The sequence below is a fragment of the Rhipicephalus microplus genome, chromosome 2 (assembly GCF_043290135.1).
Source record: "Rhipicephalus microplus isolate Deutch F79 chromosome 2, USDA_Rmic, whole genome shotgun sequence".
NCBI lineage: Eukaryota > Metazoa > Arthropoda > Arachnida > Ixodida > Ixodidae > Rhipicephalus > Rhipicephalus microplus.
The window spans coordinates 282,224,913-282,248,524 of record NC_134701.1 but is presented as its reverse complement, the minus strand read 5'-3'; the positions used below and the strand labels follow the sequence as shown (position 1 = coordinate 282,248,524).

Sequence of the window (23,612 nt, the reverse complement as noted above, 5' to 3'; positions counted from 1 at the left end):
CTCATAATCATTGTTAGACACACTGCTTAGCTGCATTCTATAAAGATGCTCATTGTTACCTTTGTTGCAGTTAATGGCACTTGCAGCGGGAGCAGTCAATGGGGCCTTTGGCAAAGTACTGCTGGCGTGATCGGTACTCCCTTGCAACGTCAACATTCATCTGGTGCCCAGGGTGATTCAGTGAGTGTAAATTTTTCCATGATTTGTCTCTGGTTTTCTGATCCTCTTTCTCAGTATCGCAATAAACGCTTCGTAATGCAACTTCTTCCTCTCTTACCTACCTTGGTGAAGGGCGTGGACTGATGTATTTAGGTTTTGAAATGAATGTGGAAGGAAGCCCCTGACTAAAATACAACCTCTGTTACACGATCACAGATCGTAAGACCCTCAGGATACGAGCACAAGCTGTTGTGCTCGTAAAAACATGCACTGCTTCAACCGACATGAGAATCGGTTGTGAGCACAAAAATTCAAGCGCAGGCATGCCTCCAGTTTGTCAGCATCGTCCATCAGCAGCACGCAGTATCCTTCAAGATTGCACGTGTGAATCTTAGAAACTGTAATGAACTTTCCTTTTAGATTACATATGACTTTTCTAACGACGGTTTGAAGTGTGCACCTGTCACATTAATGGGAGCCATGTCCTTGCATTCAGACGCCTTGTAAAAGGTGGATTCAGACACCTTGTAAAAGGTGAGCAAGAAATTGAAAGATTATGTGGATGGGCTTAGTGAAGCAGCTTGGCTTCCAGGTCTCGAAACATCAAGATGCACCATTACGTTCACGCTCTCTGGCCTCCAGCTATTGCGTTTGAAGAACTTTTTCACTTGCCTTTTCCACAGTACACTAGTGTAACGTGGAAAAACAGTCAAAGAGTAGAAAAGAGCTATTACACATTTTGTTGCTTGATTACCCACGCTTGCACGCACTGTATATTTACAAGCGGAAAACTTGCAGTCATTCACCTATGTGCCTGGCAATCATTCAATCCTGAAAAGTAATAAATATGCCAGCTTTCTTTCGACACATTCTGTTTTTCTGTTTTCTGATAATATCATATCACTTAACACAGATATTTTTCATAACCCCACGTTATTTGTATCACTGATGTTTTGCTGTATATACATCAGTGGTGAGAATCCATATTTCTTGACAAACTACAGCTCTCGCTTTTTTTATTAGTTCTGTTGCATAGAAGGATAAAAGCTGAATTCTACAGCAAGTAAATTTTTTGCTTAATCCATCCCATCATCAGCTTTTAGAAAGCCTCTGAAAGACACAAAATTAAAATACCGTATTACAATTGGGACTTTCTCAGTCGGAAATAAAAGCCATACCTCAATTTTGTAAGATGCTCCTTTCGAGACATCCAAGGCGGACAAAACTGATGTTTGATACATTAATTGCCTGTCTGTGTAGGACTGTCTGTGTAAGCCTAGTTGGAACGAATTCACTTTTAGCCGCTTTGTGCGAGTCAAAGAAGGACGAAGAAAGGAGATGAAACAAGCAAGCACAAATGAGTGCCCTTTGCACTCGTTTGTTTCATCTCCTTTCTTCATTCTTGTTTATCTCACGCAAAGTGGCTAAAAAAAACGACCTAAATTACAAATTACAGTACACTCTCGGTAAATGAAATCTGAAGGGACCGGAAAACTATGTTTCCATATACCAGGAGTTCGGTTTACTGAGAGTTGAACATGAGTGCAGAATACAAGCCAGAAACCAAGCATTGCAGAGGCAATTGTTCTGTTTAAGCAGTAGTTCTGTTTAACAGATTTCCGTTTACTGAGAGTCTACTATATTGAGTGCAACAAAAACAATCTCAATGTATGGTTGGTTTTGATTTGTTACATTGTTAAATTTTCCTGCTTGTTACTGAAATTTAAAATGTGAGATTCAGCATGGTTTCATTCATAGCAAAGTGAACTCATGCGTGAATGCATGGCTGAAAATGTTCTCTCCCCTTGTATAGTCACACGCCCCTCCTGAAGTTGAATCTCTCCAGTCCATGCCTGGGGTATCTGGACTCCCTATGGTTCCAGGATGGCATCAGCTCTCACAACACCTTTTGCAACAGCTGGAAAACACCAATGCGATGTACCAGTCAATCCTGCAAGAGCAACAGGCATTTGGCACCTCTGCTGCTGCCATGTCCCCAGGTGAAGCCAGAAGCTGGAGCACAACACTCCTCAGACATTGGAAATATTCTCACTTCTGTAGCCTGCATCAAAATTACAGCAGTTAAAGAAAAAAACGTTTACATACTATACGTATTTATAGTTGTGCCCAATATGAGCTTCTTGCGATATTCTGTCTGTGCTCCAAGCAGTGCCCACACTGCACGGTGTCATCAAGCAGAAAACAATCAGTGACATAAACACTGTTTTGACTGCTGTTACTTCCAAAACCAATTTCACATTTGCCAGTGTTACAGTGTAGGATTGGGGCCCCTTCAACCATGGTCACCGTGCTGCAATTCATATTGAGTGCCACTGTACATGTCCAGTTTAGACTTCAAAGCTGAAGCAGAGGCCTAGTCAGAGAAGGATGCAATTCATGGACATTTGTAAAACACTGTCGGAAACTTGTTGTCTGCAGCACCAAGTCAACAAAACATCAAATTTGATTTTCTGCCAGCTGGGTTTTAACCCTTCAAGACACTGTTTACACAATTGTGTACACCACTCGTTCTGGCTATATTTGCATCAAGTAGAGTTGTTAAAAAAGAGCGAAATATACTGTACTTTGGATGAATTGAACCTCCCCCATGATAAATTTGTCTTCATTTAACTTCATTTTGTAGGGTACTGATACATGTGATCACTTTTCTGAAGGCACTACCACGTTTGACGAGTTGTGCAACATGCCGCTTCCTGCAAGCAATGTGAAAAGTAGAGTTTTTCTTTGCTCAGGATTCACATAACCAAAAATGAATTTGTATCATAGCCCTAGCTTGAGATTTAATTCTGTTAACGCCAAAAGTAAGAATCAATTACTTCAGGATAGAGATATTTAATTACAGCTTAATTAGAATGAATTGCTATAACACATATATATTTCACAATTGTCTCATTATTCCTCTTAAAATCAAACATTGAGTGCCTCGAAGTAACCTTGTGGTGATTTGACACATTTACAGACAGTTCTTCATAGGTGGCGTCTGAAAGAGTTAAGATCGGTATGCTCATGTTTAGTATTTTTTTATGTGAAATGCTACTTCAGGTTTGATTCCTACAAGAAAACTATGTCTAGAAAAGGGTTTTAATATGCATTCTAGTCAGCCGCATAAGAATGGGATCACATGAAAACTTTGTGCGCAGATACAAAAGATAAGCATTAGCCCATAAAAAAAACAAAACAAAAAAATGAGATTCAAAGTTCCACACTACTACAGATTGCTTTTTTGTCACTTTTTTTTTGTTTTTGCCACACATTTGCGGTGCGCATTCTTGTGTAGTAAGAAGTGCTTCTATACACTTCAGGTCCACAATTTCGAGCTCCAAACACAGACGTCCTCCACCACTATGCAATTCAGCAGCAACTGCTTCTCAGCATCATCCACTGCTACCAACTCTTGAGCATCCAGCAGATGGAGATCAGCCAGTTACAGCAAGCCAGCCATCAGGTAAGCTGACTCGTTGATGGCTTCATGATGGTAAAACATTAGTCTGTTTTGCAGTCGTGAAACCGTATTACAGCTCATTCCAACACCCGTATAAAAGTTAATTGATGGTGTACATGTCCCCTTTACTCACAAGCTACAGTATAGACCGCTTAGAACGTAAGTCGCGAAAGTCGCGAATATCCACACTATAAGCGGTACTGCACTATAACCAAAACAACCTTTTTCAAGGGCCGCACTTACGCAAAACGTGTTGAACATGCAGCTTGGTGTGTCCGAAAATTGAAACGTGCGAAGTGTACTTGCTAACAGTCAAATTTCTGAATGTTGAAAGAATTTAACATCCAGAGACGCACGTTGCCAATGAAATGAACGAGTAAGTGTGTGTGTGGGGGGGGGGGGAGGTGTCTAACAAATCAATGCACCATTGCAGAAATTCGCCCACTACTAGCCCACCTCGATTATGCACACTACATAAAAACTATGTCGAATCACGTCCAGAATTTGACGTGTTGAAAAACGCCAACCATTGGATTTCATGGGCGCACACCCGATTTAAAACATCGCAATCGAATCGCGAACCACTGTTTGAGTGCTACAGGTGCCGCCCTCGTTTTCATTAATGATACTTTTACGAGAACGAGTTGTGCGATCCCCGTCCTCGCCACGGAACTCCGAAGCGGACGCTCCCTCGCGGCTTTCAACATGACCACTCAAGGCTCGGCTACATCCTCCCCGGTCGCCCGCCCTTCTGCCCGTCCTGTCTACCCAGCACCTCCACCAAATATGTTACGAGAAGGAGACCAACTCGAAGGAGTAGTCAGAGATGTATTTTCAGCTGGTTAAGCGAGCAGTGCCAGCCACACAGATTAGCTCGCGCCAGTCTATATGCTTTGTCTTCTTCAACTCCCTGCACTGGCACGTTGCAATATGTATTCCTTCCCGTCAAGTGCGGCCACCGCAAAGAGGTTCATTGATTCGGTACCAAACCGCAACTTAAATTCACGCGACCACTACCTATCGAAGGTCAGCCAACTTTGATTATGCCTAGCTTGCTGTTTGGTATGTTGTCGCGGAAAGTTTGTCCAAAACATGAAGATTCAGCGTCAAAAAGATCGCACTAGCAGGGAACCAAGAACAGCGTGCATGATACGAAGTTCACGTTCGTGGCCGGCAGATCAGCAACGACGACAACTCGCTAAGCATATGCACACCAGCTCACTGGCAGGAAAAGTGAAATATCGCGTCGTCAAACCATATAAGGTTTTCAATTTACAGAAAAGGAAGCAAACACGATATTTGTTGCAAGCTCGGTAACGACGACGTCTTTCCCGACAAGAAACTGTCAAGCACAGGCAGTTGATAAGGATGGGAACGCACGTGCCACGTTGAGTGGCGCACGGCCGAAGCCATATTAGCGACATAGTACGCTGTAGCCGCGTCAACGCCGATGCAAAAGCTTATCGGTCACCGAGGCAACCGTCCTCCTACCTTGCTCGTCGAGCCCGTGCAGTGTCCCGCGGTCTTTTCTTTGTTTTCTTTTTGTTCCCTCGGCCCTTCGTTCGTTCACTATGTGTCCCCTCCTCCTACGTAACGACCTCGTCATTCGCTCCCCAGAAACGCACTCGTCACGCATTTGTCACAATTTCCGGCAACCGCATTATAACCGGTCTTTCATCTTGGGGGGGACTGCACAATAAGTGGTATGCATATACATGGGGTTCTATGGGAGGACAAACGGGAGTAGAAAAAGACTGCATTGTAAGCGGTTCTGCACTATAAGCAGTTACATTATAAGAGGTCTACTCTGTACTATACAATGCCCCATCACTAAATGTGTAATTCTTGCAGAATATTGTTACGTACAATCCAAATGGTGTACGAATAACTGTTTATTGGGGCGAACTTGTGCCCGAAAAGTAGCGGCGTCTGTAACAGGCGATCAGCAAAAAGGGATCAATCTCCGAGAGAGAAAAACGCTCGAGTGGTGGTCCACTTCTTCTTCATCAAAATCCCGTGCTGAGGAAGCACGCGCCGTCACGGCCTTTTCTTGTTTGATCATAAGGCCGCTGATCTCTTGGGGGGGGGCGCATGAACTAGCGCGCGTAGTTTGAATACTGCGTTCACTTTGCGTCATTATCCCTCCTCCGAAAACGCATCGTCCCGATGCGTAAAAGCAGTGTTGCTGAGATGGTCTGAATGCGTGATTTCCAATGGAGAAATAGGTATTCCTCATAATCGGGTGTGTATAATTCGATGTTCATTGCCTGTCATAGTATGGCTTCATTCTGACTACATGCACAATTTCTGTGCTCCTTCGGCATCTTGATGAGCTCACTTGTCCTTCCGGTGACACCTCGTAGTTCAAGGAGCTGACGCGACGAAGGACTCGGTAAGGGCCGAAATAGCGGCGCATGAGCTTTTCGGAAAGGCCAGGCGTCCGCACTGGAGTCCAAATCCAAACTAGGTCGCCTGGTGCGTAGTCGACTCCTCTCCGACGAAGGTTGTAACGGTTTGCATCCACGCGTTGTTGTTGTTTTATGCGATGTCGCGCCAACTGCCGTGCTTCTTCGGCTCGCTCAATGAATTCGCTGGTGTCAGGCTTGTGCTCTGTATTGTCGCCTACAGGCAGCATTGCATCTAATGGTGTGGTAACTACTCGACCATAGACTAGCTGGAATGGCGTCACTTTAGTAGTCTCCTGCACAGCAGTATTGTAAGCGAAAGTGGCGTACGGCAGTATCTTGTCCCACGCACGGTGCTCCAAGTCAACGTAAATGGACAACATATCGGTTAGAGTTCTGTTGAGTCGCTCGGTTAGCCCATTAGTTTGGGGGTGGTAAGCCGTTGTTTTCCTATGACGTGTGTGGGTAAGTTTCATAATGGACTGCGTCAGATTGGCTGTGAATGCAGTTCCTCGATCCGTGATAACCACCTTTGGGGCACCATGCCGTAGTACAATGTTAGTGACGAAAAATTCAGCTACTTCTACAGCCGTGCCCCTGGTGAGAGAGGCTGTCTCGGCATACCGGGTTAAGTAGTCTGTCGCCACTACTATCCATCGGTTGCCCATTGATGACGTGGGAAATGGACCAAGTAGATCCATTCCTACTTGTTCGAACGGAGACTCAGGTGGTTCAATTGGTTGGAGAAATCCTGCAGGTTTCAATGGAGGCGTTTTGCGTCTCTGGCAATCTCTACATGTCCTTACATAATGCTGTACAGCATCCAGTAACTTTGGCCAGTAGTATTTTGTGCGGATGCGAGCCAATGTTCTACTCACTCCGAGGTGTCCTGCTGCTGGGTCATCGTGGCAGGCTTCCAGGATTTCGGGTCGCAAGGCCGAAGGAACGACGAGTAGGAATTTCTCCTTGCTGTGCTCGAAGTTTCTTCTGTATAAAACGTTGTTTCTCATGAGGTACGAGGACAATCCCCGGACGAAAACTCGAGGAACACTAACGGATTGCCCTTCCAGATGCTTGATCAGTTTAAGCAACTCCGCGTCAGATCGCTGATATTCAGTCATGTCTGTGGTGCTCACGGCCCCAAGAAACGGAAAGTCGTCTCCATCTTCCCCAGGTGCAGATTCCATTGGTGCGCGTGATAGGCAATCAGCATCGCTGTGCTTGCGACCCGACTTGTATACGACTGTTATGTCGTATTCTTGCAACCTGAGGCTCCATCTAGCAAGTCGCCCAGAAGGGTCCTTTAGGCCTGCGAGCCAGCACAACGAGTGATGGTCGCTCACCGCTCGAAATGGTCTACCATATAAGTACGGTCGGAATTTCTGTATGGCCCATATTACCGCCAGACATTATTTTTCCGTCGCCGAATAATTTATTTCAACTCTCGAAAGAGTGCGACTAGCATATGCGACCACTCTTTCCTCTCCGTTTTGCAGCTGCACAAGGACGGCGCCTAGTCCCAAATTGCTTGCGTCCGTGTGAATCTCTGTTTCGGCTTCTTCGTGGAAATGTGCCAGGACAGGGTGGTGTAGGAGTCGCTGTCGTAGCTCATTGAACGCCTCTTCTTGCTCGCTTGTCCAGGTGAAAGGCATGTCTTCTTTCGTCAGTCGGGTTAGTGGCTCCGCAATCTTCGAAAAATCTTTAACGAATCTTCTGTAATAGGCACAAAGTCCTAAGAATCGTCTCACAGCCCTTTTATCTGTCGGTCTAGGAAACTTTTCTACAGCTGCTGTCTTTTCGGGGTCAGGTCGAATGCCTTCAGAGCTAACCACATGACCGAGGAAAAGCAGTTCATGAAAACCAAAATGGCACTTTTGGGGTTTTATCGTCAGCCCTGCTGAACTAATCGCTTCGAGCACAGTTCGTAGTCGTTCCACATGCTGATCGAAGGTGGCCGAAAAGATCACGACGTCATCGAGATAAACAAGGCAGGACTGCCATTTTAACCCGGACAGCACAGTATCCATCATCCGCTGAAATGTGGCGGGTGCGGAACACAGGCCAAATGGGAGTACCTTGAACTCGTATAACCCATCTGGGGTCACGAAAGCAGTTTTCTCGCGATCTCGTTCGTCCACCTCTATCTGCCAGTATCCGCTCTTGAGGACTAGAGAGGAAAAGAATTTTGCGTCTCGTAGTCTGTCAAGCGTGTCATCGATCCTTGGAAGGGGATAGACATCCCGCTTTGTGACGACGTTCAATTTTCGGTAGTCAACGCAGAAGCGCAAGGTCTGGTCCTTTTTCTTTACCAGTACTACAGGTGAGGCCCATGGGCTGGCCGACGGTTGAATTACGTCGTCCCTGAGCATTTCTTCAACTTGGCCTCTGATGACTTCTCTCTCTTTTGGTGACACTCGGTACGGGTGCTGGCAAATAGGTCTAACAGATTGATCGACTATGATGCGGTGTTTGATGATAGATGTTCTTTGCACTTTCGATGACGTGGAAAAACATGAGGCATACTCCCGTATAAGGCTCTCGATTTTTTGTTTCTGGTTCGGTGATAGGGCTGCTTCGATGTGGATAGATGCGAGTATGGAATCTATACCGTCAGGGTGCAGTGGTGCAGTCTCGGAAGAATTCAAATCCGTAATCGGAATGTAATCATGCAAGTGACCAACCACAGTTCCCTTCGCAAGGTGCTGCACCTCATTTCGGAAATTTGTCAGGAAGACACTCGTACACCCATCACGCAGTCGTACAATACCTCTTGCTGCACAGATCCCTTTCTCTATTACAAGGTGCCGCTAAGTCAGAAATGGCAGGATGGTACTACTTCTAGTGACATGTGTCTCTTTCAGAGCACTTAAATGTAGTGTCTGCTCATTCATGTTATACATATAATATTGTGTCAACTATTGGCATCAGGCAATATGAGTAAGTGAAAACTATTACTTTATTATTACTAATGAAACAGGGCTCGAGAAGCATTCTGCTAAACACAATAGCATCTTCAGTTTATGTAATGACATGTGAAAATTTATTGTGCATACACTTCGTGTACTGACTACACTACTAAATACACTTCAGAAGGGAGGATGTTTAGGCATATTAATAGTTCAACATACCTACTTTAGAAACCTAGTGCAGTAACATACACGAGACAAGATGAAGACAGGACAAGATTAGCTCTAAATTTATTTTGTCTCGTGTTCATTAGTGCGCCATGATTCCTGAAGCGCTACTGGATACAGCATGCAATCAAGCTTTGTACACTAGAGGGGCCCTGCAACTTGGCCGGCCACCTGCAACACTGTGGTGTGTGTAATGCTGAATACTGAGAATACTGAGCAAAAATAATTATCAAAATAGTTGCATGGCAATGGATATTGTTAGTTTTCAAAACACCAGCAGGTGACAAGAATAAAAACATTCCCTTTCGCAGTTCTCTCTGCCACTCGTGTCGTTGTCTGGTGTCACTTACCGTGCACCTCTTGTAGAGACATATTGGAAGTTTTGCCTTATTGTGGTCATTGTGCAGTACGCCTAGCATTGTTCTTGCAATTTTTTGAGAATTGCACATTCGAAAACAGAAATCCTTTTGTATCTCAGAAGGTATTGGAAGTATATTTAGAATTTTTAACCCATAGTAGTACGGCCTGGCTGAGATCTTATCAAAATTACGGCCGAGACCATACAGATATGATGCAGGAAAGCCTAATTACTTGTCATTTTATTCATGCAACTTGCCGCATCAAACCAATAAAAATGCCTAGCCCATGTCATCATTCCTTTGATGTCGGTGCATAATAAAGAACACCAGATGGTCAAAATTTCTGGCGCCCCTATTACGGTGTCTCTAATAACCATATCGTGGTTTTGTGACGCAAAACCTCACATATTAATGTCGTCATGCCCACATGATGAAATGTCACTTCCAGTCATGAAAATAGCCCTTGTGTGTTGCTCTAGTCAAAAACCAAAGTGGTTTCTTTATTGAAATAAAACTATAACAGGCTGTTTTGGCATTTCACAGTTTCAGAAGGAATGAAGACAACCAGCTTTTTTGTGTTGGAGAACCTCTTTGATGTGTACAACATAACACATAATGCACTTTGTGTTGCATTTGTTGTACAGTAGACAGAGCATGTGTTACGTTCATCAGTTCATCTTGATGGCTTCTAGGCTAGGTCTGCAAGCTTTTGAACAAGCAATAGTAGCAAGACAAAAATCACTATGACCTTCTTGTGAAAATCCTCTAGAGCATTTCCCTATCAGAAAATTTCATTCCACCATCTGACAGCTCAGCCAATGAAACGAGCCTGTTTGAATGCCGTGCATAACAACCACAGTATGAATTCAACAGACTGAAATACAGTTCGTGCAGCACCACACTTCTAGTACACCTTTAGTGCCCTGCTTGCAACAATGCCAATCTTTGAACAATGAAACAGTAGGCTAAGCAAACAACTTCCACCAAACATGAAAATTGTATGTAGAGGTGTTATACAGTTCTCCCATTGCCAGCTATTCTACATGCGCCGAGCTACAAGTGGCCTAGCCAAAAGTTTTTAACGCGATAGTGTTAAAGAGCTCGTTTAAAAGGAATTCTGCCGTCGGTGTTGGTGTCGGTGTCGTTAGTTGTGGGCGAGAAATCATCATTTTGTGTGTGACCGAAAAATCGAGAAATATGTAAGTAAAATGAATAATAAAAAATTATGGGTCTCAGTGAGGTTCAAATATAGGTCGTTTGCATGGCAAGCAACTGTTCTATCACTGAGCCACATGTCTGCTTGGAAATACAGAGAAAATAACTTCCTCTGCTTGAAAATGCAGTGAAAGTAACTTGCATGCTTTACAAACACATGCGTCCTGTATACATACTTCACAATGCAGCATCTAATATTGCAGTAATAATGCGTTGTACAAGCAGACATTTCGATTGGGCATCAAAACATGCAATTATCATGAGTTCATGGTTTAAAGCAAGCCACCCACTACAAAAGGCACACATATTACTGTGCCTTTGCCTTTAAGGCCACATAGTGGGTGCATAGCAAGTTGGAGAAGATTTCACACACGCCCAATTGCACGTAGTTTAAAGCAGGCTACCTATTGCACAGAATGCAGCCGTATGTAAAAGCTTCACTGACACAAGCCATTTTGAACTCAGTACGCACTAGAGACAGGATATAGCTATTTCATTCAAATCTTAAAGACGAAGTTTAAAGGGACTCCAAAGGCAACTATTAAGTCGACGTTGATTGTTGAAATAGCAGTTCAGAAACCTGGTAATGTTACTTTTGTGCCAAGGAAGGGCTTATTTTGAAATAAAATCACGTTTTAGTAGTCCGCATTGCAATAGCGCACTTCAAATTACCTGCTTCAAGAAACGGACAGACTCACGTCACTGTTGCCATGCACAATGTTGTCGGCTTTACTGTGCGGTCGCCGACATTAGTAGACAGAACGAAAGCAGTGGGAGCCACAGCAGCAACAATGGTCATTGATCAATTTCTTGCCATTGGCTCCGAGATGGCAGTTGTGCTTTGGTTCAGCTGGGCCCCGCTAGATAGCACGACCTGTTGAGTTTAACCACGCGAAAATTGAATTTCTGAACCACTCGCATCATTCTTCATAGTAACGGCTGGCGGTTTTTTTTTTCCATGAATCAAACAGAAATGAACAAACTGCATTTTATTATGTCTCTTGATGCATGAAAGGTTCTTTATTTCATGCAGCTAGATCGATTACTAGTGATTAATTGTAGGCGGTTCATCTGACGTCATCGAGATCATATTGAGAATGTCCTATTGCGACGCATGTATTCTTGTGCATTTACCCTAATTTCTCGGTAATTAGGGCACTGCTGTTGATAATATTGTTGTTTTAGATGTTGTCATACATTGAGCTTTCACTCTTACGTAAATTAACATTTTACTTTAGTGCCCTTTAAGGATATTCCAATTTCTTTCAAGTGGAGGAGGGAGGACTTAACCGTATAATGGTCCATGTTTGCATTCGTATGTGTGCCTGTGCATATATACACATGCGAAATTGAAAACATTCAGGAAATTTCAGTCCCCCCTCCTCCGGCTATGCCAGTGTGGGCTACGCTGCAATGCCAGTTTCATTAGGTCCGTTCGATTCGCCTGCACCACGTGAACCAGTTCACGAGGTGCTGCACCTTACCATTCGTTTCAGTGGTGCAGCATTGACGACCGCTGAACCTTGCCATTCGTTTCGAAAGGTGCAGAAGAGGTGCAGCACCGGTTCACAATTTTCCTGCACCTCCTTCGCTGACGGTGCCGGCTTGGTGCAGGCGCGCATGCAGCTGAGCAGACGACGCAGCACTTAGACGTAGGTGGCTTAGGCGCCGTACCCGCCTCTACAAATGCGGTGTGTTTTGCTAAGATGTTTGTGCCTCATAAACTGTCCGCATGTGCGTTTCGCCATAGGTTGGTGTTTGCTGAATGGTGTAAATTAACCGAAAAGAAATAAGGCCAATACCTCGTCGGCACATCGTCATTTGTTTTGGGTGTCGTGCTGTGCCTGCACCGCTGAACTCACGCTGCACAATTTCTGAACTTCGCGTGCACAGCCGTGAACCGGTTCCGACCGATGCAGGTGAATCGAACGGACCTATAGTTGCATGCTTGCTGTTCATGTGTACTTTTTTCCCTGCCTGCAGCAGAGCTGTTCGCCGAGTGTAGACGATGGTCTGAGGGGACCGAGCTTGCAGCCGTTGGATCAACAAGGGGGTCCCTTCGTGGTGGAACCAGATTCCACAGGTATCTGGGCACATAACGTACCTACAGCTGCCCTTCATTCGTCTGGACCCCATGTGCCTCGACCTCTGGTAACTGCTGAAACCAGAGGTGCCCCTCCGGGAGCCACACTCAACAACCAGGTCAGTTCCCATCCAATGTTTGCAACAGACTGCCCTTCTGTTTCTCCTCTGTTTAGTTTGTTAGTTGCTACTTGGGCTATTGTTCTGTAAATAGAGAAGTGCGGGTTCACTTAGTGCTTCATTGTGAAACCATTGAATGACACAGAACAAGAAGAAACATGCATAGGGTAGGCACTCTCTTGTCCTGTCTATGCTGTTCACGTTTTTTTTTTCTTTTTTGTGTATGTTTAGTGTTGCTCCACGATTTCACAATTCTACAATTTGTTCAATAGTACTGCGTGAGCAAAGAAAGCTTGCTCACGGTGTTGAAGCATGATTGAGACACCGCTTTGCAAGTATAACTTGAAACCCAACCCTAAGAGGACAGACAACAGAATTGAACGCATGTGCACACCAGTCAAACCCGTCTGCAAAGAAATTAAAATTAACAGGATGCATGAAAAAGTTGATTGTCATAAAATTTCGATGCAGCAAAAGTTCATGTATAGACCACAAAGGTCAGTAAAATCGGATGATCATGATTCATCCTTTGGTCCCAGCAAGCAGTTGCTAATTCAGATTGCACTTTCTTGTGCACTTCTTTGTGTTTTCCTGTTCCCTCTTTTTGCGCTCATCGTGATGAGTATGTTCCAACTAGCCCAATTTTTCACTTTACTTGACACATGTTCTGCATTAAAGCACATGCTGCTTTGCTTCTATGTTCTACTTTTTACAGGTGGTTCCAGGCAGTCGTGCCAACAACTTTTGGGATAACTTTAGAAGCTACTCCCGTCAAAATCTTCTGTCAAATCCTGGGACAGTACCAAAGACCAATGAGTTACCCGCCAATTTTCAGGTCTGTTTTATTTTATGAGACATTTACTAGCGTGAATAACTGAACGAGAAGAACACTTTGTTGTAGCAATACCCGTGAAACTTTAAAGGGGCCCTGCAACACTTTTTCAAGTAGGTGTGGAATGGATTCACTTAAGGAGCTTATTGCCTCACGAATTCACCGCTCGAAAGTTTTTCAGAATCTGTCCATTACGAGCAGAGTGCTTATCGCGTGTGTACACGTGGACAAGTCTTGGCCTCTTGCGGTAGCCCCAGTAACGACCGAGCACCCCATGCTCATATCGGCCAATTGCTGGCACTTGGCCTGGGACGTAGTGATTTTGAGCCTGTGTCGTCATTTGACAAGAGAAGAAAAAGCGATATTTAGCTGATTTTGGGAATTTATTGTGAAATACAGGCCGCATGCTGCATTATAATATTCGGCGTGCAAGTGCTCGGGAGTCTCGACTACCGCTGGGCAGTGTTTTTTGAGCATGCTCAAAATGTGTTGTAGGGCCTCTATAACAACCAACTACAATAGTTTGGTGTATTGTATTCTGCTGCAAAGTATCGCATTGCAAATTAAACTGCTGTGGCTATGTTTTTATGTGAAAATGAAGCAAAAGCAATAGTAGTCCTATACTATGAGGGCATTCGCAGGGGCGTAAGCCACAGTGCAGCTTTGGCGTTTAGATCAGTAACATGTAGATAGGTTTGTAGGAAGCTTACCTCACGATTGTGACTGGAAAGGGATGTGATATACTCCATCACCGCTGCACACGTAGACACGACTTTCCAACATGGTGCAGAAAAGGCACTTGAGACAGGTTGTCAACAAACCTGGGTTTATTAACTCAAGATGCAGCACAGTGTGACAATTACAGAATTGCAGGCCATACAGAGTAACTCCTCAAGATCGATTGAGTGTGCCTGCTGTTGGCACTAGACTATCACACAAAAGGGAGCAGTCAAACACACCGATAAAAGGTGGCCTGCTAGGGAAGCGTATGAACTCCTCATTGCTGCCCTGAGAGCATCTGTTACGACGAGCCAGTGCCAGACAGAAGTGAGTTCATGTTGGGAGGGGTGTGTCACTGGTGGCTAAGCAGGACAGGCATAGCACAATGTGCCTCTTGGCGAGCTGCGCCCAGGCGCATGTCTTGCACCAGAGAAAATGGCCTAGCATCATCGTCACTGTTGCCTAATTGCTATTCAGTCGCAGTTCGTAGCGCTCGAGCCACGCGGGGCCAGCGCACGCTTGCTGGGGAACGAGTTGCCTTAGGGAGAAACTGCACTCGATTCCTACACATATTATATTAACATGGTAGTTTTATCTTGTAACTGTGCAGGTTATTCTGTTCATGTTTCACTTTTGATCGTACCCATTGCCTCTTTCACAGGTCCAGCAATCTCATCCCAGTGGCCCAGTACTACCAGCAGCTTCATCTAGGACGAAGATGTGGGCTTCCCCACGTGATTCAAGGGACGGCCCTCCAGCATTTTCATCAGCTGGTTCAACCAGGTTTGTTACTTGTTTCTTCATGGTTGTACATGCAAACCATGACGAAAGTTGATTGTTTACTTTACCTGGCCTGAGCGTTGCTTCGAAGAACCATTCTTTTAAGCATTCTTTCAAGTATGAATGTGAGCTCTAGCAATTACTAGCACGCAGATGTATAGTTGAATGTAAACATTCGACAGAAGTCTGTCTGGTTGGGTATGAAACTGGGAGATGATTTAGACTCCAACCAAAAGTTTTGAAGAAACCCGACGTTTTGAAACCGACTTGGTTCCTTCCTCGAGGTTGACTGCGGAGCTACGTAGCAGCGCGGCGTCCTCAAAGCACTCGCGGGGTGGATAATGACCCCTCTCTCTCTCTCTCTCGTTTTGCCATGGAGCGCAGTCCATGTGTATACACTAGGGGAAGGGTTCCGAGAGAGCGGTTCATGTTATGGGCTGTCCTCTGTATGTGCCACGACTCGAGTGATAACCTTCTCTTCCAGTATGGCTCGCTTTCAAGGATGGCCGTCGCTTCGAAATTTATTCTGTGATCGAACGTCTCAGCATGTTTGGCGACTGCGCTGCGCTCTTTGTAGAGCTTCCGCACATCGTTGACGTGTTGCTTCAGTCGTTCCGGTAGGTTTTTCGTCTCGCCGATATACGAAGAGGGGCACTCGGTGCACGGAATTTTGTAAACACCGGGAGTCCTGTCCATTGTTGGCTGGTATTTCGGGCAGGGGAGGAGGCAGCCCAGTGTACACGAAGGCTCGTGCGCGATGCGAACCCCTTCCTTCTTGAAGATCTGCGCCAACATCTCGCTGGCTCCCTGAACGTATGGGACCGGTAGTACCATATGTAGTATGGGGCCGCAGTGGTCTAGTGGCTAAGGTACTCGGCTGCTGACACGCAGGTCGTGGGATCGAATCCCGGCTGCGGCGGCTGCATTTCCGATGAAGGCGGAAATGTTGTAGGCCCGTGTGCTCAGATTTGGGTGCACGTTAAAGAACCCCAGGTGGTCGAAATTTCTGGAGCCCTCCACTACGGCATCTCTCATAATCATATAGTGGTTTTGGGACGTTAAACCCCACATATCAATCAATTATTTCATAGTTTCATGATAAGCCAAAAGTTTTACTTGTGCCAGCTACTGTCATCCTTAGTTCATTTCGTTGGTGTTTATGTCTCTCTCCTTTGCAGTCAGCCTAGCCATGTGAGGCCTGTGCAAAATGTGTGGCCTCAGGAGTCACCTGGAAATCGAACAAACGACTCAAAGCAAGCCAATGGTAAGAATGCCTCTTGTTTTTCTTTACCTCCTCATCTTGAAAGTGGCAAGATGCTTTGTAAATGGCAGGGAATGAGGGAAGAACGTTTTCATTGTTGAGGCACTGTAGTCTCGCTTGCCTGCGTGCCTTTATCTCTTTACATTTTCCTGTTGCTAGGTATTCAAGGCCATATGTGCGGTGTCGAACATGCTGCTGAAGCCCTCAATATATCTCCCAGGTGCTGTATTCTTGTTTTCTGTGTAACACAATTGTACTCGCATATAAGATACTCTGAAGAAATCTTCAGAGTACCAGCCTTCTGTAGTACCATATATGTGAAGCCATATCCCGGTAGAAACCCTCACCTGCTTTAGAGTTTCTTTTTAGTTCGTTTGTTTTGTGACAAATGGGAAAGACTATGAAATATGGTAGTATAAAGAATATAGAGTAAGCATGACTGTTGCAAAATGAATCTTAGTTTTAGCTCGGCATTTTATAACTGGGAGAATCGAAACAACACTGTTGTGTTACAAATGCTTAGTTCTTGCCCACAGTGGCCCTCTGAGTATGAGTCTGCTGCACTTCAAAAGAGGCGCAGTTCCTGACTGATTTCTAAGAATATACATACACTTAAAGCTTGATCTTAAACCCAATTTTACTAAGTTCTTGATCTAACAAAGGAATTTAAAATCCTAAGCAAATATCCATAGGGCTCAGTGTTACGATCGACCCGAAATAATGAATTAGCTTGGCCACCGAACCCGATATTATGATTTTTTTTTTCTTCAGAAATAACTTCGTTCAAAAGTGATAATTTCCTTCTTATTTTGCAGAGACAGACTTTACATCGAGTATGCACTTTGGTTCTATTGCATTAAAATATGTAGGTGCCCCACTCCCAGCCCTATAACATTAGTTTGACAAGGCTAAATGCCGTGCCCTTGCATGGAGCTTTAGACTTTGCAGTTGGTAGCAATATTGCGTAATCGAATGGTGCGACAGGCGACAATGGTTGGCTTTTGGACCTTATGGTACTAATCGTATCCTTGCAGCTTTCTTGCTCACAGAATCGTTTCATTTGTTCTCCACATATAATTTGCTCGTTATTGCTTCTCGTAACTCTCTGGCCTGCATCGCCCAGACATGGTGCCCCAAGGTCTAAGCACACTCACCGACTTTTCCGTGAGAGAGCCCAAAGGTTTTCGGCGAGAGCCGCTCTCACATACTTTTCACGTTGTAGTGACACGTATCCCGAAGGAGTACGGCCATTAGCGTGGGTTCAGTTTTAGCAAGCCGCAGGGCACACGTTAACCGTCGCCATGGCGAGAACGAAGTACTGCTTAAGGTCGCAACACTTTATTGTCTGTGGCAACACCAAAACGCAGTACAGCCAGTTGCGAAGGCACGGTGAGAAAGCAAATGGGCTTATCCACGCCACGGGCGTAAAAGTACTACACAGGGTGCCACGAGCACGTCCCCGTGGTAAAGGTGATTCACGGAGACACCGATACCAAGGCCCGGTTGCTCGAGCGAGGGCAAAGGCGCTCGCGTTGGCTTCGGAGGGAAACGGATCGGCGTAGCTTAGCCACACACTAGGACAGCGTACCACCACTCGGCCGAGCGTACGCAAAGGGGCAACAAAAGGTGAGCGTTCGCCTCGGGTGCGAGGCGCCGTCAGTGAAGTCCGACGAGCCCTGAGCGACGGGAGTCGACGGACGGAAAAGGAATGCGTGGCTCACCGTAAGCTGTGCCGGAGAATCTCTCACCCGCTCCCGACACACGTGCATGAAACCTCTGAAGAGATCCTGCGCGCGGTGCCACAGTCGACATCCGCTACCGGGTGAGAGGGGTTAAAATGTCACTCCTTGCTCCCCCAGCGCGACAGACAGCGGAGGAGGAGACTCATGTCGGGACATGAGAACGGCAGAAAAGGCGGCAAAGCCCGCGCAAAGGCGGCGGGCTAGCCTCAATTCCCACATCGTGTGCAGGAGCAGATTGATTTGTGGCAAGAACAGAGACCTGGTAGCATTGAGTTGTCGCTATGTTACAATTTTAGATTTCATGGAGCCAAAAAATCTCTCGATTTTCCTAATTTTTTTATTTAACAAAATAATTCGAACATCTCCACCACCTCTTGAGATCGTGTTCCAGCTGTAAAATCTTGGGACACTTGTATACGAAGTAGGCTTGTGCGAATGTAGTGAATTTCAGGTTCGAAGCAAATAGTGATTTTGGTAGAATAATTTAAAACCATATTCGAATAGTATATATGACATATATAGAAAAATGGGCACATTTATCATGACATCTAACCTGCACAATATTTTTTTAATTTAAATGAGGTATCTATGCAAATGTCTTTTTTTTTTCGTTCAAAGGAAGCCTAAACATCTTTGAGTAGTTGCAGGATTTGACTTTCAGTAGAATGCAAGTGATGATCGGTAATAACACTTTAAAATTTGTTATACTTAGAGCATATAAGCTGCCGTAACAAGCCTTCAAGTGTAAAAAGTAATGAATTGATCTGAGGGCAATATGTTCATTTAAAGGGGCTCTGCAACACTTTTTCAAGTAGCCATGAATGGATTCACTAAAGAAGCTTATTGCCACAAGAATTCGCCATAAAAACATTCAGAATCCGTTCAGTACTAGTGGAGTTGCAAAAATTTGTCGCATGCTGCAATTGCATTCTCTCTTTTCGTCCCGGCAAAAGTGCTGGAAGCTTAGCAAGGAGCGGTGGCGAGGGCATAAAAAGTACGTCACAGGAGCTTCGTGACCTTGAGCACTTTTTTTCTCTCTCTCTTTTTATTCGTATACGTGGCTTTTCGGTGAGATCGTGCACGTACGCGTGGACAAGTAGTGGCCTCCTGTGGCTGCCCCAGCAACGACTGAGCATCCCTTGCTCGAATCAGCCAATGGCTGATACAATGGCTGGAGTGAGTAATTCATGAGCTTATGGCATTATTTGCCAAGAGGAGAGAGTGATTTTTAGATTACTTGGATAATTTATTATGAATACAGGCCCCATGCTGTGCTATAATATTTGGCTCGCATGTGCTCAGTAGCGTCGACCACTGATTGGCAGCGTTTTCCGACCATGCTCAAAAAAAGTGCTGCAGGGTCTTTTTAAATTTGAAGTGGGGCTTCGCAGCAGAGCGTATTTCTCATTTCTCTTAGGTAGGTGCTTTCGCGGTGTTGCACTCCTACACTGCAGTGAAACCATTTTTACAGGTGGTTACATGCAGATTAATATACACTAATTTGTTCACTGTGAATACTTGGAAATTTTCAATCATTTAAATTCGAATCAAAGTGAATTCGAATACTCTACTATTCCTTTGGCTAATCAAAGCATTCTGCTATTCGTACAGGCCTAATACGAAGCATTGCAGAGATCAAAGAAGTGTGTATATATGGAGCTCTCTGTTACATTTTCAGTTGTAGGCCTTTGCTATTATTGATGCATTAAAACTCATTATTTAGAGAAATCTGGAGCATTTCTAAGATTCGCTTAGAGCTAGTATTGCCATGCAGTGCTCAAATAGCTGCTTTTTTGCATCGTCTCAACCAGGCGACGGCAAACATCTCAGCAGCAGCAACAGCAGCAGCCCGCATGTGATGTCCTGAAAATGTCCATTGGGGCTGAAGTGTCACGATTGCTCGAGGGTAAAGAAGATGCAGCTAGCTTGGCTGCAGTGCTCCACCAACTGCAGCTCCTCAACACTCCCCAGCCTGACCTCACCTCAGGCCAGGCATGTGGTGGGGCAAGACGCAAGGTACGTCAGTGTTATGAACGGTTTGTTTAATCCTCATGTACATCCCTTAGTTTTGCTTCTATCATGCAGTGATTTTCCACCAACATCCCACGGCACTCAACCATTTTGATTTTTTTGGGACTAACAAAAAAATTTTTTTAGTGTTTTTCTTTCCAATTCAGCCTTCAGCCAAATGTACGATCGTATCAACTGTTAAGCTTATCAGCAATAACTGATGCCTTTGCACAAACCATCTGTACCGAGTTTTAACATATGAATTGGCTTGTTCAAATATTTGAACGAATAATACAGTATTCAAACTATTTGAAATGAACCAACATGTGCATATTAATCCACGTAGTGGGATAATCAGGGTGAACAGTAGAAGTGCCTCAGACTGGCTGGCCGACGTTTCGATAGGAGGACGATAGTCATCCTATTTTAACGTTACAGTGGAAGTGCCTCAGACTGGCTGGCCTCAGACTGGCCAGCCAGTCTGAGGCACTTCCATCGTTCACCCTGATTATCCCACCACGTTGTTTCCATCTGTCAGCTCCCATCTATATTTTGAATTTCCATATTAAACAGAAGTAACTTTGTAAAGGTGTCCTCACTGCAGTGCAGTGGTGCTAAGCCATGAAAGCATCTGTCTAAATGTAGAATTTGCGTGTAATTTTTGTGAAAGTGGTTTCGCTGTAGTGAAGTGGTGCTAAAACGTGAAAACATGTATCCAAGGGTAATCAGCACTGCCACGAAGCTCCACTTCAAAGTTAAATGAAGATATTATTTTCACATCGATTCATTTTTTTTAGTTTAAAAGCTTGTTCTATCAATTTAGATGCTCTAAGTATAGCAAATTTTAAAATGTAAGGTACAGGCTATCTCTTGCATTCTACCAAAAGTAAAATCCTGCTTTTATTAAATCCCACTTTCCTTGGTGAAATAAAAAGAGTAGTTTCACAGGCCTTGTTTCAATTTTTTTTAAAGGGATACTGAAACAAAAAATTTGGCCTCGCGTTTTTCTGCTGCAATGCGTTGCTGTAGGGCTGTTAGACATGACACAACACATTGTTTGCTGTAGCACGCAATAGATAATTAATTACAGGCCCCTAATTATCAATCAGTTTTGGTTTGAGAGAGTTCCAAAAATTGGGTGCAACTGTCGCCACCTAGCGTGTGCAATTCTTGACCACGTCAGCACACAAAACTGTGACGCACTTTCGCACGATCCTCATCAAGAATTACTTTTGAATAGGAAATGGCACTGGAATGTCGCCAAACACAAAACTTTCTAAGCGTGCGCCACGGCTACGCCCTCGCAACCAGCCGCCGAGAAATATAGACCTCGGGAACTAACGCGGCAAAAGAAAAATGGCGGCTATGACGTCATGATAACTTCTTTTGTTCACCGCAGTGGTGACGTGAGGGAAGTAGGGGGTCACCTCGGGTTCACCTCCGAGGTTGTCTATAAGGCTGTGGAGTGGGTCGCTCATGCAAACTTGAAAATTAATTTAAAATACCCTCCAAGCTACATTCGCTGTTATGTTGCAGATGATATACGAATGTTGACGAGAATTGATCCCGCAGGCTATCTCGGCCCCGAAATTTTGTGTCAGTACCCCTTTAAATACTGTGCAGGTTAGTTAGGTCATGAAAAATGCGTTCATTTTTTTTTTATAGTAAGTGATGTATATACTATTCGATTAGAAATTATTTGACCAATATCACTATTCACTTTGAACCTCAAATTCACTATTCGCACAAGGCTACGTATGAATGCTAGCAGAATCTAGACGGTTGTCGCAGTCTACAGGTGAAATATGGTTATTCTGCCATCATATCATTACCTATATTATGTTCAGAGACTCAGCACTTGAAAGGTACAAGCATCTGGGATAGTTTGTACTGCATAGCTGTCGTGAGAAATTGGCACAAACAAAAGAACATGCACAGGCAGGAGAGAAAAAGGCCTCTGTGTGAGGGCAGCAAGACAATTTTTTTTGCACTGTGTTGTTTTGAAAACTGAACATAGCTTGTAGATAGAGCTGAGGTCGTACTCCCTCCCTCATTCGTCTGAATGGAAGCTCCCAGCTGGGTTTACCTAGCTTACATGCCCCCCATTTTGCACAAGGCATTATTACATTAATGATATTACATTGTTGACCTTGTGGCCTAATGCAAGGCAACTACAAAGAATTGCTTCAGGACTTTCATATAGGTTGCATACCTTACAGAAGGGGAAGAGGAGAAAAAAAGTATGTTTTCATTGGAAATCTGGTATTCAGCTTCAAAGGGAGTAATTTAGTAATGTTTTAGTTGCATTGTGTTATGTGAAATAAAATAGAAGCATTTAAACAATGAAAGGAACTGAATTACTTTCACTGCTTTATTTTTTCTTATTGCAGTGTAACCCTGATTATACGACTTTCAGGGGACCACGCAAGACCGTCGTATAATCGGGCCATGATGTAATCGAAAGACTAAGGTTATAGGCAGTGACACTTAGTTTTGCCCCCCCCCCCCCCCCCCCAAAAAAAAAAAAACGCGTACAGACCGCCTGAATCAGTCGACGACACCACCTTGTGACTCTGCAAGGAATGTAGATTAAGTTAGATGCAAGGAAGGTAAATTAAGCAGCAAATGGCAGCATTACTAAGTTGGAGGAGGTGTGAGAAATTCTTTATCTCCAACATGAAAAAAAATCGAATATAACGCAGATCTTTCTACCAATAAACAGAGTCCGAAAATTGTCTGCGCGCGAAAACAAAAATGAAATCGCGTTGCCAGCAGCCTCCCATCAGAAGAGTCGGACACACTGCCATCGCTATCACATAATGGTGACAGACCACGAGTTAGCGTAGAATGCAGTAGAATGCCTTTGTGCGCAATTGAGCGGTGCGCATTGTAATTCGTTCCCTTGTGAAGTGCAACTATTGATGTCCCACTGTTATTATGAACTTTGACGTTAAGTGAATTTTGCACAGTGAAAACAGCTGCGTCGCGCCGGTGTGAATGCGCAAGCCTGCGGGTATGTCAAAGACGGGAGATCAGTTGTATGTCGACCAGGAAAAGCTTCCACAGACCAAAAACGTGAAAATATTAGCTTTTCAGCCATCTGAAGCTATTTTGTGCGGAAAGAGCTTGACGAGCTAACGACCCCATAAATGTACGCATGCGATTGAGGCGTACGTAGAAGTGCATGAACTTCCAAGAGAATGAATTTTTCATTCTGAGAGATCCTGTCTCTACTTTTGCAATCGTCAACGCAAGTTCATATTTTGCACGTTTGATTTGAGTAAAAATGATTTTTTTTTTTTTTCGGACACAATATGAAAGTCGGTGTAG

General features: G+C 44.4%; 1 protein-coding gene across 9 annotated transcripts in view; it reads left to right on the top strand.

Moving 5' to 3' along the window:
• Positions 1-23,612, top strand: part of LOC119179958 (uncharacterized) — a 109,660-nt gene that overhangs the window by 66,190 nt on the left and 19,858 nt on the right. For 8 of the 9 annotated variants that reach the window (XM_037431126.2, XM_037431105.2, XM_037431112.2 and 5 more), the window contains 9 exons: positions 71-180; positions 1,973-2,159; positions 3,483-3,625; positions 12,719-12,937; positions 13,653-13,772; positions 15,151-15,272; positions 16,448-16,533; positions 16,690-16,750; positions 20,084-20,288. In XM_037431126.2, the coding sequence (XP_037287023.2) occupies positions 71-180; positions 1,973-2,159; positions 3,483-3,625; positions 12,719-12,937; positions 13,653-13,772; positions 15,151-15,272; positions 16,448-16,533; positions 16,690-16,750; positions 20,084-20,288 (1,253 nt within the window). The remainder of the gene's footprint in view (positions 1-70; positions 181-1,972; positions 2,160-3,482; positions 3,626-12,718; positions 12,938-13,652; positions 13,773-15,150; positions 15,273-16,447; positions 16,534-16,689; positions 16,751-20,083; positions 20,289-23,612) is intronic. The other variant, XM_037431100.2, reaches the window with a different exon arrangement.